The sequence below is a fragment of the Ascaphus truei genome, chromosome 3 (assembly GCF_040206685.1).
Source record: "Ascaphus truei isolate aAscTru1 chromosome 3, aAscTru1.hap1, whole genome shotgun sequence".
In the NCBI taxonomy this organism is placed as follows: domain Eukaryota; kingdom Metazoa; phylum Chordata; class Amphibia; order Anura; family Ascaphidae; genus Ascaphus; species Ascaphus truei.
This window is the reverse complement of record NC_134485.1, coordinates 379361280-379379691: the sequence shown is the minus strand read 5'-3', so window position 1 is coordinate 379379691 and position 18412 is coordinate 379361280. Positions and strand designations below refer to the sequence as shown.

General features: G+C 39.7%; 1 protein-coding gene across 4 annotated transcripts in view; it reads left to right on the top strand.

Annotated features, from left to right (window-relative positions):
* Positions 1-18412, top strand: part of RNF17 (ring finger protein 17) — a 156358-nt gene that overhangs the window by 118293 nt on the left and 19653 nt on the right. For 3 of the 4 annotated variants that reach the window (XM_075592318.1, XM_075592314.1, XM_075592317.1), the window contains 9 exons: positions 3044-3162; positions 3759-3849; positions 4510-4625; positions 6012-6286; positions 7011-7177; positions 8558-8677; positions 11857-11937; positions 15299-15424; positions 17342-17395. In XM_075592318.1, coding sequence (XP_075448433.1) covers positions 3044-3162; positions 3759-3849; positions 4510-4625; positions 6012-6286; positions 7011-7177; positions 8558-8677; positions 11857-11937; positions 15299-15424; positions 17342-17395 — 1149 coding nt within the window. The remainder of the gene's footprint in view (positions 1-3043; positions 3163-3758; positions 3850-4509; positions 4626-6011; positions 6287-7010; positions 7178-8557; positions 8678-11856; positions 11938-15298; positions 15425-17341; positions 17396-18412) is intronic. The other variant, XM_075592315.1, reaches the window with a different exon arrangement.

Below are 18412 nucleotides of genomic sequence, written 5' to 3'. Positions count from 1 at the left end.
CCAAATCCCTTGAGCAGTTGCGTCGTACCCTATAAAACTGACTCTTGGGTACATTATCGAGCCATTTTTTGTAGTGGTTACTACTATATTGGAGAAAGCTGTTTGCTGATACTGGTTTTAAATTAGTTTTACTTTGAATTGTCATATCATTCCTGTCAACAAACAGATCAAGATCCAAGAATGTAATCACATCCTGGTTGATAATATGCGTAAATCTTAATCCCATCAAATTATCCTTAAAAGAAGTGAGTATGTGATCTAATTCGTGACTCTCCCCATCCCAAATAATAAGAATGTGTCATCAATGAAACGACCATAGAATACCAGGCCCGCCCCCAGCCGTGCGTTCCCCCAAACATGGACGTCCTCCCACAACCCCATGAAGAGGTTGGCAAAGCTGGGTGCAAACCTGGTACCCATGGCCGATCCACACACCTGTAAATAAAATGTGTCATTAAAAAGAAAATAATTGTGACATAAAATAAATCTTATACAGGATAATATGAAATTACATTGTGCCGAGTGTAGTGATGTGTCTTTAATTAAAAAATATTCAATAGCCGTAATCCCCTTATCGTGATCTATAGAGGTGTATAGTGAACTCACATCACACGTGGCTCAACAAAATTTGTCCTTCCAGGCAATGCTGGAGGTGGAGTCAATGACATGCAAGGTATCTATAACATATGACCGTAGTTGTTGTACATATGGTTTAAATAAAAATCCACATACTGAGACACACTTGAAGTTATTGAACCCACCCCCGATATAATAGGCCTGCCTGGAGGATTGGTGACATCCTTGTGTAATTTAGGTAAGTGATAGAAAACTGGTGTTCTAGGGTGCTTAATAAATAAAAAATTCTGTTCAGCCTTAGTGATAATTCCCTCACCCTGTGCTAATTGAAGAAGAATAAAATATTAAAGGGGGCCAGAAATGTTTTATTTGTGTGTGTGTGTGTGTGTGTGTGGTTTTACAGGGGGGTGTAGAGGGGGCTGATGGTGTTTGTTCTGTGGATGTAGAGGTGGCGGAGTTGTTTTGTGGGTGCAAGGGGGGGCTGCAGTGTGTTTTGTGTGTCTGCAATGTGTTTTGTTGGTGTAGTGGAGGGCTGCAGTGTGTGTGTGTGTGTCTCAGTGGATGTAAAGGGTGGTGGAGGGTTGCAGAGTGTTTTGGTGTGTGTGTGTGTGTGTGTGTGTGTGTCTGCAGTTTTGTAGGTTTACAGGGGGATGCAGTGTGTGTTTGTGGGTGTAGAAGGGGGCTACTGTGTGTGTTTGTGGGTGTAGAAGGGGGGCTGCTGTGTGTGTTGTATGTGTTTTGTGAGTGTAGAGGGTGGAGGAGGGCTGCAGTGTGTTTTGTGGGCGTAGAAGGGGGGGCTGCAGAGTGTGTATATAAAGGGAGAGTTGCAGTGTGTTTGTGTGTGTATAGAGGGTACTGCAGTGTGTGTGTATACACATACACTGCAGCACCCCCTCTATACACACAAACACACTGCAGCCCCCCCTTCTACGCCCACAAAACACACTGCAGCCCTCCTCCACCCTCTACACTCACAAACACACACTGCAGCCCCCTGTAAACCCACAAAACTATATATATATATATATATATATATATATATATATATATATATATAGTGTGTGTGTGTATGTATATGTACAATTTCCTTTGAATAAACTTGCTGTAAAAACATGAGAATGTCGACAAGCATTCTGATAAAAAATCAATATGACTACAAAATTGTCTCCTTTTTTTTTTATGAAAAAATTATTTAAAAAATAAAATAATCCTACATTTAGCCTAATCCCCTCAGCACATTGCATTACTGGCCAATAATTAACGGCTGTGTTAAAGTCCCTCGGCGTACTCTTCCAGCCAGGGCATTATAGGCGGCCAGTAGTGCCCTGTTCTTCAGGGATTATTACTTGAATATTCTATTATGCAGTGCTGTTTTTTTGTTTTTACATTGCTTCTAAGCTATTTCTTTCCATCATAAGTCCATCATAAGTCCATCATAAATGGACTTCCTCAGGGGAAAGTGATGAAAGTAGTTGGGGCAAGGAGGTGATGTCAGCACACACGGCGGTAGAGAGGAGGTCTCTGTACCTGACGGATTGCCTGGTTGCAAACGCTGCACGTGCGGTCTGTGTCCAGAGCATTCAGCTGACCGGAGGACTGGCATTAATGTGCTGAGACACTGGATGGTCGAGGTATAGCATTGCGGAAGTGCGACAGGAGTTTCCAGCAGCTGTACCATACCAAGGCAGAGTATTACATTGGACCCCTCCAACCCAGCTGACGTACCCCTTAGAGATGTCTCTCAAATGTTCAGTGTTTTTTTTAAATCTTGTAAGTGTGATTCCTAGGGACTGCGTGTCATATTAAATGGACCTTATTTTTATACAGATAAACACTATGGAGCCTGCGCTTCTCCTTTTTTTTTTTTTATATATATATATATATATATATATATACACACACACACACACACACACACACATATATATATATATATATAATCTAACCTCAGCCCTAATTTCTCGTTATGCACCATCCAGACTCTTGCGTTCTTCTCAAGGATGTCTTCTTTCTACCCCCTTTGTATCTAAAGCCCTCTTTCGCCTTAAACCTTTTTCACTGACTGCCCCACACCTCTGGAATGCCCTTCCCCTCAGTACCCGACTAGCACCCTCTCTGTCCACCTTTAAGACCCACCTTAAGACACACTTGCTTAAAGAAGCATATGAATAGCACTGTGGCTATTCTGAACACATGATACATAAAGCTTGGCCCCCTGCAGACGCACTTACCAGAACTCCCTCCTACTGTCTCTGTACGTTCTCCCTACCTACCAATTAGACTGTAAGCTCCTCGGAGCAGGGACTCCTCTTCCTTGATGTCTAAAGCACTTATTCCCATGATCTGTTATTTATTTGATTACCACATGTATTACTGCTGTGAAGTGCTATGTACATTGATGGCGCTATATAAATAAAGACATACAATACAATCTAATGCATTGCATTATATGTGGCATTTTTTTCAGGTGTTTCATTCTGATTTTGGAGTGCAAGAAGTGGCCGATGTCAACAATTTAAGAACATTAGAAGGAAGCCTAGAGACATGTGGTAATCTCTGTCTGGAATGTTCACTAATGAATATAAGGTATTGTTTTCTTGTAATGAAACAGTTTAATGTCTGAGGAAGTGGTTAGCTATTTTTAATTTAGGTATGGTCTGGTTTATATTTGTATTGGTGTTCCCCAAGTCAGGGGTGCGCAAACTTTTCAGTTCATGCCCCCCCTGTCTGTGCTCCTGCTTGCCTACACCCCTCATCTTGCCTGCTCTCGGGCTCCATGCGTCATATGACGTCACATCGTCATTCGACGTCGCATTGTTTTTGCAACGCATCACCGAAGAGCCGGCTGAGAGCAGGTAAGTGAAGTTGCAGAGACCTCGCTCCTCCCCCGGCATTTAATTTACATTCCTGGTGTAAACGCGTGGGGGCTCTGCAACTGCCACGCCCCACCTAGAATATCCTGCGCCCCCCATTTTGCACACCGCTGCCCTAAGCTATTCGTTGTACATCAAATATTACAGAAAGCATTGCTTTCTTCTGTGACATTCAAACACATTGTGACTATTGTAATTCATTGCCAAAGTTTTTCTCTTTTATTTTTTTTATAGATATTGGATTCTGATTGGATAATGATGGTATAACAAGCTATTTCACAATTGAGTTTCGGTTCTTTGTGTTTGTAGGCCAGCTGGAGGAAGTGAAAAGTGGACAGCAACAGCTTGTGATGTCCTTTCATGCTATCTTAATGGAGCTCTTGCATCAATAGTCATAGAAGTAGGTATTATCATGTTATAAGTGAACTTTGATATTCATTTTGGGTAGTTGGAAAAAAAATCGGGAACTGTTTTCTGTTCGATTTCATTGTAAGAAAATAAGCCTCCTCTTATTTGGGGGGAAAAAAATATTGCACTAAACTACATTAGGGTACTGGTGCTCCTTTTGAAATAGTGATGTTTCAACAATCGTGATGTTCGCGGTGTCATTTGACGCTGGGATACCAAAGGAGCAGGAGGCGGCTGACACAGGCAAGTGCATTCCCATTAGGTCCGATAGGCCTGAGAGCACAGCAGTAGCAAGCACATGGGGGTGGAAATTTTTGCCAACCTGGCCTAATGGGAAATTTGCCACTGTTTGTTCCCCTATATGTTTTCTTCTGGTAGGTACCATTTGTAGGTCTGGGATGGGTATCCTCAAGTTCCTACATGCGCTCTTGTACAGAGTTTCTTGGTGAGCAGCACGTTAGAAAAAAAATTAGAAATAAATAACGAGAGATTTGACGCTGCACCATTCAAATAAATATGTACGGAATAACGTTTCCTTTTATTTTTTTAAGAACATTCACGCATTAGTGGGGGCAATAATATTGGCTAGCTTTGTAAATGCTCAAATGCCTCTTAACAGATTGTAAATGTTCTTTTAATATTTATCTTGCAGGAAAATTCAAAACAGTGGCCAATACCTGTGAAAATGCTAATAAAAGATGAAGCAGGACAGTTAGTTGATATTTCTGATTTCCTCATAAGAAAGGGTGTAGCTTTGAAAGAGAGAAGGTACTGTACATGCTTGTTTTCCCCCCATATCCCTAAAGGTATGCATGATTCACTTTTTCCCCAGTTATTGTGTATGTATGTATACAGGTATCTTTGTATAGAGCTCACAGTGTACTCGGAACCTTACAAAAGAGACAATACAATTAGTGCAACAGACAAAATTAGACAATCGGAAAGGAAATCCCTGCCTTGGAGAGTTTATCATTTAAAAATCCCCTGATGAATCCAACTCAAGGCTGTGATCACATTTTTCGCAAGGTGTGTGTGTATGTATGACCAGCACTCACAGTATGGGGTTTATACCGGTGTATCATTCTTGCTAGACAGTGTCCAACTACAGGACAGTCCGTTTCAATACTGCACACCTGGCATCATATGAGTGCCCTGGACATTTGTTTAATTTATTATCGATATATTATATCATGTTAAATGTAGAAAAAGTAGAAATATACGTTTCTTCCGGCTGGGTGCACATACTTACTCTGTCTCACTCACAAACGCTCTCATTCACCCACGCACTACATTTCTGATGATCCCTTAAATTGTGAAAGGTGATTGGCTGATTTCTGAGCATTATTCAGCCAGTAATAGCCCAGAATTTTTGGCACCTTCTCAAGTTTTGAAGTTTACCCAATCTGCTTAGAGTTGTTAGTTTGTGAGCAACTCTCAGACAGGGGAGCTAATAGGACAGGAAGCAGCAGCTAGACACCGACTCCTCCCCCTTCCTGCCTGAATGTCAGCGCTGCGCTGGAAAGTGGGGAGAAAGAGTTGGTGTGTGTGTGGTTGGGTTACAGGGGGGTGGATTGTAGTGTGTATATACAATTTTGGGCTGAGTGTAGATGGAGAATTGCAGTGTGTGCTTTTAGAAGGGGGCTGTAGGGTATTTATAACTTTATTTTGATAAACAAGTACAGTGAAATGCGCAAGAGAAAATTAATAAAGTTCAAGAAATGCAGAATATCATGTGTATAAAAATTATTATAACTACAAAAGTATCTATTTGTGACATTTGTTTTGTAAAAACAAAAAGAATATTTTTAGGCTATAAAAGTAATAATACCCCGAGAACAGCATTACTGGCCAATGTTGCCCTGACTGGGTTAACGTAATTTTGACTTTGGCCATCCATTTTTCCAGCCAGGGCATGATTGGCCAGGAATGGTGTGTGTGTGTGTGTGTGTGTGTGTGTGTGTGTGTGTGTGTGTGTGTGTGTGTGTGTGTGTGTGTGTGTGTGTGGTTGGGTTGGTTGGTTGGTTGGTTGGTTGGTTGGTTGGTTGGTTGGTTGGTTGGTTGGTTGGGTTGTTTTGTTTTTTGACATAAATTTGTTCTGTACACTTGATTTTGTGAGTGTGTCAAATATAGAAAAATTGTCCTGTGTTTGATTAGATCAGCTAATTTAATGGAAGTTAATGAAAGTTCAACAACAGTTACCGTGGAATCAGGTGAAGGTTCTACAAGTGAAATCTTATCCGAATGTGAGTCTGAGAAAATGGTCTGTGGGACCATTGAAATTGTCCTGCCAACATCTGATAAACCAATGACTGAAGAAATCTTGGATGAACCCTACCTACCTCCTGTAATACCTGATGGAAAAATATTTACGGCACATGTCAGCTGTGTAGGAGATGATGGAACAATATACGTGATCCAGAAGTCAGTAGGTAAAAAGATGGTGCTGAAATCTTCCTAGATTAGATGATTTAACCGAGGCTACTACAGACAATGTTTGTAATACAGTACATCAAAATGTGTGAATGCTTCTGTGGAAGGGTGCTCAAGTTTGTTAGTTTGTACAGTCTTTACACTGCATACTTCCCTTTATTTGACCAAATGAAACTTCAATTTTAAATCAACTATAATTACGTCCCCTACCAGTATTTTATGACGTCCAAAAATTTAAAAATGTTTAATAATTTACATCTTTCCGTTAACAAATGTAGCTTTTTGAAGCAAATAAAAAAAAATGAAACTACTAAGTGGTATCAAGGTTCCCCTCATACGCTTTAAGGTGCCAACCAAAACACATTAGTTTGCCTTTCAATAATTGGATAGGAGTCTGACGTTGGAGAATGGGTAGCAGTGCTACTGAATCCCAACAGTTTCATTGGCAGGACATAACTTTGTCATCAAGTGCAAGTGACCATAATTGGACTGCCATGTGCTAATTACCTCCTGATTTTTGATGGATGTTGGTAAAACAAAATGTTAAATGAAACTAACAAAAGTCTGAACCATTCCATCTTTCCAGGATGTGAAAGAAGCTATTGTAGTTTTTGACGCACGAGTATATTTAGTAGTACTTTGAAAAACAAATTTGCAATTAAGGTTTTCCATAATGTACTGTTTGTTAAATATTGAGAATTGTTTGTTCTTTTATTATGTTAGAATGTGAGCGTAATAAACTTATGGTTGATATCCAAGCGTCGTTCAAAGGCCATGGCTTACTGGCACCATATTGTTGGAAAAAAGGAGAGGGTTGTCTCATTAGTGGACCGGATACAAAGTCATATCGAGGAAAAGTTCTGGAAGTTATTGGTGGCGGTGTACTAAGGGTAAGATTAGAAAAAGATTTGGTGCATTATACTGCTATTTATATGTATAAATGTAACAATATGAACACCTTGCTAACCGTGTCATTGCTAGCTTAGTTTGACTTTTAAAAGGCAAGATAAATTGCGGCCTTTTAACTAGTTTTCCTTTTTACCACAGTTTGTATAGTGGTTAATGGTACCAGATTTTTTTGCACAGTGTCTGGTTTGTTCACAAAATATTAAATAGTGCTTGATTGTATTGTCTTGTTTAATTTCCTTTATAAGCCCTCGTCGGCAGCCTCTACGTTTTTTGGATATCTGCATTTTATTTTACCTTTATATTCAGCAGAGGAGAGGCAGCAGAGCAGATTGCTGAAACTTCATACCATGTTAACGCAAAGGTTAACCTCTTTGTTTTCTTTTGTGTTTTGAAAGGGTTGTAGAAATGGCTATTTTGAGGCCACTTTTGCAAATAAAATATCTGTTCCCCTTTTAGATGCAGTTCAGCAAATGTCTCTCATTTCTGAATTTAAAGGGTTTTTTTGTGTGGGGGGGGGGGGAGTTGGACTTGGGGAAGGACATTTAATATGTAGTAGTTGTGCTTGGCCCAGATGGGTCATAGTCATAGGGTATGTTTGATGCAATCCACTTCTAAAGTTCAGCCTTAGGTCACATTTAATTAGCTTCATGCGAAATAGATCTACCCAGTTCTTCTGGCAGCACTACAGGCTGCTCGTAAGGATAATTTGCTTTATAAAATGAAATGAAGTATTGCTCCCTTTTGGTTTTATATCAAAAAAGCAAAGTTGATCCCATGATTATTAGCTAAATATTTAGCAGTATATTAATACCCCTATTGATCGGAGAAATGGGGAAGCTAGTTTATGCTCTCACAAATCTTTTCAATTTTAGGCCATTTTGATACTTATTTCAAAATGTAATCTGATGAATTGACCAGTTTTTTTCAATAGCTATGGGGGAAAAAATTATATTGATTTTTATAAAATACAAATACTGTAAACAGGAATCCCGAATAGTACATATACTGTAAATTAGAAATGAATGTACATCTGTCACTAATCTCTTCAATTTTGTCAATTACTTTAATTTAATTTTTCTTAATATAAATGTTTGGAACGGTTTCCATTTTCTTACATTTATTTGCTAAAAACACTGCACCTTTTTCATAAAATAACATTCTTCCAAATTATGGTTTCATTGTTCTTTCTTTTTGTGGCGATCAAGCCTTCCTATGACATTATTTTATCCCAGATTGCCTGTGCCAAGTTTAATTTGTGTATTGACTATTATACCATCAACAGCTTAATTATGTCTGTTAAAAAAACCACATTATATACTGTCTGTTTTCTCTTGAAATCTTCAGTTACTTGTTTTTGATAGGTACAATATGAAGATTATGGATACATTGAAAAAATCCCAAAATGTCATCTTTATCCATCAGTGTTCAATTCACACATTCCACGGTTTTGTATACCATGTCAGCTTCATAACACATTACCTGTAAGTAAAAGATATGTATATGCAAAGGTCACATCCACATTTCAGTACTTTAGGTTGTTGTGTATTTGCTTACATTGGTATTTGACTAGGTGCAAGCAGTAAGCACAGACCTTTTGCCTGTTGCCATCGTCCCTTCATTACCTATTTTGCCAACTTGTGTTTTTACTGTTGATCCATCATCTTAGTTTATACTTGGCATACAGATGTGTATGTAATTTGCAAATCTGTTCATCTACAGCCAACATTACTAAAGATATTGAAAGTGCATAAAGTCTTGCATTTTCACAAAAGTTTTGGGTCATGTTACTTGCAAATGGAGAATCCGTGGTAAAAATGTGTTGACGAACGTTAACATTTTTGGTGCGACCTTAAGCTACATGTTCCCGCGTCGCTACACCTTACACTAAAAAGATTTTTTTTGTTTGAATATCAGAATACCTCATTAATGTCTTCCTTTGAAAGAGCATATGCCCCCTCCCCCATGTTATGTGGGCCAATAGGAAGCCGCAAGTGATGACCGCTTCCTATAGTCCCGCGTGACGCGGGAGCTTTGATAGCCCAGTCGGAGTTGCTACTGGCACCTCCTACGCATGTAAGTATCTCAGGAAGCAAGGGGTCCCCGGAGCTGAAATTTAACGCTCTGGAGGCCCCCCTGCTTCAGACCAATAACTCGAAAATAAAAATGTAAAGAACGCAGAATTGTTGCTTTAATGTCTAACCATTGCCTTCAGCTTTAAATATTCAAGACTACGCATTTTATATCATCTTATAAACAAGGAACTATTGCCATCTTTTCAATATTACTCCATGACACTACAACCTATCCACTTTCCCAAGTACGTTGCTTAGGCATTATACATAACTCCTCCCTCTCCTTAAATTCTGCCACTTTTTCCTCTGTACCATTGCTAAGGTTAGTCCTTTGCTCTATCAGTCCACAGAGAGAGCAACTAATGAATGCACTCATTCTCTCCCCTGTTGATTATCACAACCTTGTAACTTGCCTTCCTGCTTTATAGTTCTTGGTTTGTCTATTTGCATTCTATAAATTTCCATATTACCTTTTAAATTCTTGTCCATTTTAGAGGCTCTGTACCACTCTGCGATCAAAGTAAACAAAATAAGGCGCAACAGATAAAATTGATAATCGTGAATAAACTCAGATGCTGCCTAAACACCTGCGGTATTCCAAACTGCAAAATACACTAAACATCCTGATGTTCGTGGCGCAAAACAAATGTGAATATAACAGTGCAATAAAACCCAGTGAATGTAAATAAACACTGATATCACTTATATTGCAACTCCCTGGAACAGGGTCCTCTGAAGTGATCGCTCCTTTAAAAAACCTCATGTACAAAAGAAAGCACAGGTGCATGCAATATGATGCATTAACATTTTACTTTCATTGATAAACAACACAGGGGGGAAAGGACAACTCACAATTTCCCCGCTGGTCTAAAGCCCGAGAGTGACTTTGGGCACACTCCAACCCTACTCCAGATTCGTCTCCTTTTCATTAGAGCCTTCGGGTTTTCATCTGAATGTCAATAGTTAAGGCACCGATTTTGTGATTTTTTTTTTATATACATGATTGGTTATACTATTGAATGGCTTTCAACTATTTGTTTAACTTGAAAGTTTTTTAAATTATGAACACTATTGTAAATTTGGAAAATGTGATTCTCATCTGCCAGTGACGGATTCACACAGCTCTTGCTTTTGCTTCCTTACAAGTACAGACCAGTCCTGTGTTATTTACCATAATCCTCATCTTAGCAGAGGCAGTGACAATGTGGCAAGACCATTTACTGTAGTAAAACGACAGTTTTTATGTGCATCTCTCTACAGCTTTATTTAAAACGGAGACGTCACAATTCAAATCTTGGTTGTTTCATATTAAACTGCCTTTTTGCAGAAGGAACCGTTTCTGCTGGTTTGCTATGATGATATGATGCTATGATGATATGATGATTGTTTTTCATGTTACGTTACTGAGGTTTATGAGGCACTGATTTTTTACTCTAAATAATTTTGATGAAAAGTGACCAATTAAGATTTGCGTTTCAGATCTGGTTTTAGTACCCCAAAAAAAAACCGATTCAAGGAATTGTGCTCTTAGGAAATATACAAAGATACTCTTTGACAAAGGGCTTAGCCCGAAACGTGTCAGAGTGGTTAGTCGTTCCTGTTTTTTGGATGTCTAACGCAGTCACTCAATAAATTAGTTTTTATTATTGGTGTGCCGTTTTCTTCCGTGCTACACCCCACCGCAGGGCTCCACTTTCCCCTCGTTCGAGGTGTTTTCCCTGTTAAAATATCGAATAGTATATTTTAGTGTGCTTGTTTTTATAATTGTGCACTTGTGATTAAAAGTAAAGTGACCAGTCTTAACATTTCATAAGATTTTTACAAACATTTCAAGTAACCGAAATAACACTGTACTAAGAATAAAGGGAAGAAGTGAAACACAAAAAAGTCAATAATGGGGTACAGGTGGGGGAAAATTATGATCAGGTCACCAGGATATACCAGCAAACGGCATATTGCAGAACATACAGTATATAGGCATCCACTAAATCAGATATGAATGAAAGTACATCTATGTGATTACTTAACTCTAACCTAATAAGTATATGGGTAGGAAATAAATCCCTTCTGACAGTCAAAGTGGAAAAAACTCGGACACATGTATATTCTAAAAACCATGACAACAAAATTGAGCGCGCTCATGGAGAGACCAACCATCATGAGACTCTGGAAATCATAATCAGGCATTTGGTTGCGGCTGTTTAAGTGGCTCTAACGGTTGGGGTAGGGGGTTAAGGATAAGGGTTTTAGGGTAAGCAGTTAGATTTTTTTTATGGTAAGGGGTTTTTGGGTGAGGGGTTCAGTTTTTAAGGCAAGGGGTTTTAGGGTATGGGGTTAATGTTTTTAGTGTAGGGGGTAGCGTTGGTATTCGCGATTGTTTATGGGTTTTTAGGGTACGGTTTGGGGCTTAGCTGCGAAACGTCCAGTTTTTAGAGGTGTGGATGCACTTTCTTTGGCAAAGTGTCATGCTGTGTGTGTGGTATGTATGTACGTACGTACGAGACTATTTAATATACTATGTAAGGTTGTGGTAAAGCTGAATTTTTTTTTATTTGGCTACACAAAGTTGTCTTATCATTGTTTTACAGGTTGGAGACACTTGGCAGCCAGATGCTATAGAACTTCTTAAAGAACTTCTTCAGGATAGACCTGTTGACGTTTATGTTGTGGTAACTGTGCAAACATTTTGCCTTACTTTTGTGTTGGAAAAATGCATTGTAGTCATTACTAATAAACAAATAGATTTGTAGTTGAACTGAACCTTTTTGGGCTACACATTCACTAAGAGAAAAAAGTTTCTGCTTTTACTTTAAGTATCCATGACACTTCAGAACAATTCAGTATGCCTGTGTCGAATGTTGTAGTTTTGCACCATCTTTTAATTCACATGCCCTTATTCAGTCACTGTCCTCTAGATCAGGGGTGTGCAAACTTCTTGAGCTGTCCCCCCCCTCCCCCCTGCCCGGCCGCCGCAGCGTTTGCGCCCCCCTCCCCGAGGACTCAAATGACGTCACGGGTCATGTCACGTGACCCCGCCTCGTCATTTGCCGCACGTTGCCATGGTGACGCGTCTTCACATGCCCGCGCGGCGTCATTTGAGGACGCGTCGCCGAAGACCCAGCAGGGAGCAGGTAAGGGAGTTGGAGGCCTCGCCTCCCCCGGCATTTAATTTAAATGCCGTGGGGAAGAGCACAGGGCCTCTGTAACCACCGTGGACTGAACTGCTCCAAGGAAAACAGATTTAGGCTGCACAGGTAACATCATCAGATCTCCCACAACACCCCTCATCATCATCCTCATATCTCCCCCAGCACCCCCCGGATAATCATCATATTATCTCCCCTTCTTCCCCCCCTCCCCCCCCCCCGATATGAGGGTGATGATGATGGGGAGGTATGAGGATGGTCATACCAAACAGGGACGTCGACTGCTTTCCTGGGGCTTTGGACAACAGTTTCCATTGTTCCCCCTCCCCCCCGTGTCTGCGGCCTTTGCGAGACTCCCCCTTTATCTCTCACACCCCCATCTCTCTTCCTCACCCTCACACACAATACTCCCCCTCCGCATCACACACAATACCCCCCTGCACACCATACACATCCCACGCCCCCCTACACCTCACATCACCCTCCCCCCCCGCACCTCACATCACCCTCTTCCCCCCCGCACCTCACATCACCCTCTTCCCCCCTGCATCTCACATCACCCTCTTCCCCCCTGCATCTCACATCACCCTCTTCCCCCCTGCATCTCACATCACCCTCTTCCCCCCTGCATCTCACATCACCCTCCACCTCGCATCATATCATCGGTTGAGGCGGCGGAGGGCAGCAGACTGAGCAGAGAAGGCAGACTGCACACGAGGGAAGAAGCGCACGCTCTCTAGCAGCAGACTCCTACCCTACCGTCGTCCTATGAGGCTCGGGGGAAAGGGAGGACGGGGAAAGTGGGCAAAGCCGTCGTGGGCCGCACAGCGAGTGCAGGCAGGCCGCATGTTGTGCATGCCTGCTGTAGATTTTATTGAGTGGCATGAATGTGCCATAAAAATTAGGGATTTACAATATAGTGATAAAGCGCTCTTACCATTTTTAAAGGTTTGTACTATATATGTTCTAATACAGTGAATTCACTGAGTCATAAAGAAAATCTGGTAAAAATAAGTAGGGGAATGTTAGGTTTCCAAAGTAGTGGTGTACAGTACCTGTCAATTGTCATAAGTGCATTAAAGGACGCTGGTCAAAGAGAAGTTTATTCAGTCCAGATAATTGAATGGTATTATTATTATTATTTTTTTCTCTCTGACATTCCAGCCATCTAAATCAATTAATTTATAGCAGCATTGTTCAGGCAACAGTGACCTCAATTTATGAAGATTGATAAATGGAAAAATTGGCATAATCAGTGTTTTGCTTATCAACCTATTCACTTTATCTGTCAACAGAGGTAAACCAGTGATAAGCTATTTCTTTTTTCACATGCTATTCACTGAACTCTGATACCTGACGATATCTGGCTAAAGGCAAAAAATATTCCTGGTTTTAGCACCTATAGGCTGGCCTGCCTTTCCTACAGCATGCACTGTATTGTTTTTTTTTTTTATATAAAGGACACTAAATACACAGACTAGATGACCTAGAATTGGTGATAACGGTACATTAAATAAACACTTACCAAGTGTTTAATATATTAACCCTTTAGTAGTCTAACTAGCTAGCTAGTCTTGGTCAACCCATGACTAGCTCTCCACTTACAGTATGTCTTCCAAAGACTTAATATATTCTTAACACTACACCAACTACCCCTTCTTGTATACTGTAGAGACTAGCTTGGCAATGCCCTAATAACCCCTATGGCAAACAAGGAGTTCATCCCTACCACACTCCCCAGGGAATCTACCTCCACTGCTACCATCCCAGCACACCTTACAAGCCCCACCTATATAAATGTTTTACAGTTAACAAATCCTGGCTACTAATTTTATAGGCCATTGACCAACAAAATATCACATCATTTTTTTATTTTTTTTTAGCAAAATATACATGAAGTGGTCATGAGCCCTCGGAAGGAGAACCTCGTTAGCCTTTTTGGCACTCAAGGGGTTAATGATTAAAGACCACTTACCCCATCCTTGTTGAGGTCCTCTACGGTCGTCAGGGTTAAAGACCTCCTGGAACTACTGGAAAAAAAATTATCCTAATGGGCCGATGCCACTTGACGGGCCAATTGAAAAGTTAAAACCGCCAAAAAGTGCCGTCATTTTTTTTCCCCCGAGCTCTAAAACAGGACCAATCCAGAGCCCATGATTTATTGTAATCCCTTGACAATCTGTCCAATGATGATGTACTATTATATTTATACATTTTATGGAATTTTGGGCATTTGCCTATTGGACTACACAATTACAGTAGTTCCATGGGGTGTGTGACCCCTGGATGAGGTAAGTGGTCTTTACCTTTTTTTCCCTTAATAACCTGAGGGCCAACGAGACTGCCTAGGATTTCCTTGTGAGGCCTAGGCATCCTTGCACACACTCAAGGGGTTAATTACCACTTCATGTATATTGTAATTTATAGTTTTCTAATGTTTTTATATTATGTTTTGTTAACTAGACTACAGCCCCATTAGCCAGCTCTTAGGGTGGTGGTAGGTAATACGGTAGGTCTTCCTGTGTGGTTGGTTAGACCCCTGGGTAGAGAAGGTGTTAACCCCTTGCTTGTCATAGGGGTTAGGAAAGTAATGCTTTGCTGATCTCTGGTGTGCAACGGGGTAGTTAGTGTAGTGATGGGGTGCTTGTGGCCCATTAACAACTCCTTTATTGACTGAAGGCTTTGTATTGGGATCCCATCTGATAGCATTTGTTTTTCTGGTGCTGGTACTGTAGGATCTGGTGGGTCCCCCGGAGGTCAGATAATGTACAAATAAACAAATATAAATAAATATTGATCCGCGTGGATTGCAGCTTTATTGTTAAATATTTTTTTTTGTGCCTACTGTATGTTTCTCCCTGTTGATATTATTTAACTTTTACAGGAGGAGCCAAAACAACCTGGAGCTACAGCTTCAGTTAATATCTATTGTGACCATGTATCAGTGTCTCATATTTTAGAACAACACGCCCACTGTGTCCCTGAAGACTGTGAGAAGAGGACAAAAGTAGTAAGTAACTGGAGCCTTAACTTATTATAGCCCCTTCTATGTACCAGCCATAATTATTAGAGCTGCTACCGCTTATTTTACTTCATCCCTCAAACACAAATATGACTATTGTTGAGGAAGGACTTCTGTTGTGTATTGATGCAGATAGCAGAGACTTACACACACATTTCTGGTGCCATGTTGAGGCAAAGAATATACAGTTGTAAATAGAAGGGAAAAGGGGAAGGGAAGATGGTCCTGCTCAACTAACACATTTTAACTTACTGGAGTGGTGCTATCTGGGATAAAGGGTATGTCTAAAGGAGAGAATAAAGATCCTATATAATGCGCACTCCTCCACTAGTGATACGATAAAATAGCAAAATATTATTAAATAGAAAACAGAGTTAAAACCTAAATAATAATAGCGCGTGTGTGCACATGGTAGCTTAGCACGGCATGCGCTATTATTTAGGTTTTAACTTATTTTGTATTTTGTGTTTTCTATTTCATAATAAAATTTTGTTATTTTATCGTATCACTAATGGAGGAGAGTGCATCATATGGTATCTTTTTTTCTCTTCTTTAGACAAAGGTTGTACAGTACCTGAGTAAATGAAGGAAATGTATAAAATGGCTATTTATAATCTGCCCACAAATGAATAAGCAATCGCACTGTAGAATGTAATATCTATGTTACCACATGGGTGAAAGAACAACACATTTTGCATCTTGACGGGATAGCAATAGTATGCTGATTATAGCAAACTGGTGGTGTAATGCACATGTTATACTGCTTTCTTGAACTTCCTTTTGTTTTGCTGACTGAAATGTATGATCTATTATGGCAATAGTAAAGTAATATCAATAAATGGAAGTAACTATTCACATCTGTCCCATAGGGTATTTTAATATTGTATTTTGTATTTTAAAAAATACATATTTTTGGAGCATATTTTTCTTTTTTGGTCCTACTTTTTCAGACTCCCCTCTCCATTATAGCAATTCAGACGTAACATAGATGTGAACACAGTGTAATCTCACCCTCATCCCTACTCACATTTAGCTAGGATGACTTGTACTTACAGTAAGGTCAAGAAACAAATGTATGTAAAATAAAAGGTTTTATGTTCAATCCAAGAAATAAAGTACGTCAAATCTGAAAATTAACTGTGATCAGGATTCATAAAGTCACAATGCCGGATCTGGTGGTTGATGACAGTGGCTGCAGGATGAGGGGTGATATCCGCATTGCAGCTTGGTGAATACCACGTTTAAGAGCAGTTTATAGAAATGCTATGGGAATAACTACTGCGTACATTTTGTCTGATATAATTTGTGTTCTTCAATGTCAGAATACCTCTTATCTATATTTTGATCTAAATATAAATACATTAAAATTAATCTGTAATATTGGAGCCAATAAACACATTCTTGCGAGATTTCACTGACCACTGAGAGGCCACAATCATCTGCTTCTCTGCAAACTGTACAAAAAAAATTACAAACTAGCTCCCATTGGTCTTGTGCCAAACACCGGGCTTTCAATATCATGTGGCCATGCATATCTTCATTCTTACCTAAGCTGGCAATCGTTTAGTGCTCATGTTATAAATCTGTAAAATCCTATTGAAATGGCTGCCTTCTAACTGTGCGGCAGCCTATGAAATGCTGCCGCTGATATGTAATATTATATTACGACGTGTAACACATTATTGTTACAACTTTCAGAGTAATGCACAGTCTGCTGTTTAGAAAACGGTACCAGATCTGTTTTTGATACTTTGTTGCCAAAGGGCAGAGCTCAAAAAGGTGTTTCAGAGCCCGTTTCAAAAGGGGAAGTGAATATGACTTTCTAAATGGATGATCAGTACATTTTTTTTTTTTTTTAAATGGCATTAGAACTGATATGTTAAATATTAAAATGTCTTGTTTCAGGGAATGGACTATACTGTCAAATGCTCTGCGAAGGTCTTGGACATCGATTTCAATGTAAGTTTGTTTGCTTCCGTACATTACTTAGATTACAAGCAACTTCAAAGGGTTTGTACATAATCTCGATGTCTGTATCACAAGAGCATTCTACAGTGCGGCTCTATAGTAGTGATTGGTGTAGTTTGATCTTAATGCAGCAGTCCCGAGCTGCTGTTATATATATATATATATATATATATATATATATATATAATCACCCCCTTATAACGCTGTGCTTGTGGTCCATAGAATCACATCACTGTATAAGCGGATCGCGTTAGAAATAATGTTCAATTGTATGCATTGTACAATAAAGTATTTAAGATACCAATAATCGTGTTGTAAAGTATTCCTAAATACGAAAATTGGGAGCCACGCTTGCACCGCGTTATAAGCGGATTCGCGTTATAACGGGGTTGAGCTGTATATATCTATATATATATATATTATACAGAAACAGATGACACTCGCATAGGCATTGAAGGTAGGTGCTTGTCCCATAAAAACGTCGGTTGACTGTGCCTGTCTAATACATCTTTTGGACTTTACTCTGAGTGCTGTCTCCTTTCTTGCTGCGTGGTCTTGGATCTCCTGGTCTGCCTGGTAATAAATGTGTAGGAAACACACAATACCAGAAATGATAGATACAAGAAACAAAAAAGTGCAAACAAATATAAAGTGCATTACTTAATAAACACAGAGTGTAGTTATGAGCAAATGTCCAGATCACAAGGATAGTGGATGAGACCACCTAAAAATAAGAAATTGGTCTCATCCCCTATCCTTTAATCTGGACATTTGCTCATAACTACACTCTGTGTTTATTAAGTTAAGCACTTTATATTGGTTTGTGCATTTTTGTTTCTTGTGTATATAGATATCCGGCCGCTCCTCCTTCTCTTACCGTGCACCCCAAAAGTTCTTTCAAAACTAAGGCTGTCTCACATTTTAATCTGGTCTTTAACTGTTACATAAGCCTGTAATATACATCTTCTCTAACTGTGCATTCAACGTATTGTATATAATGTATACCCT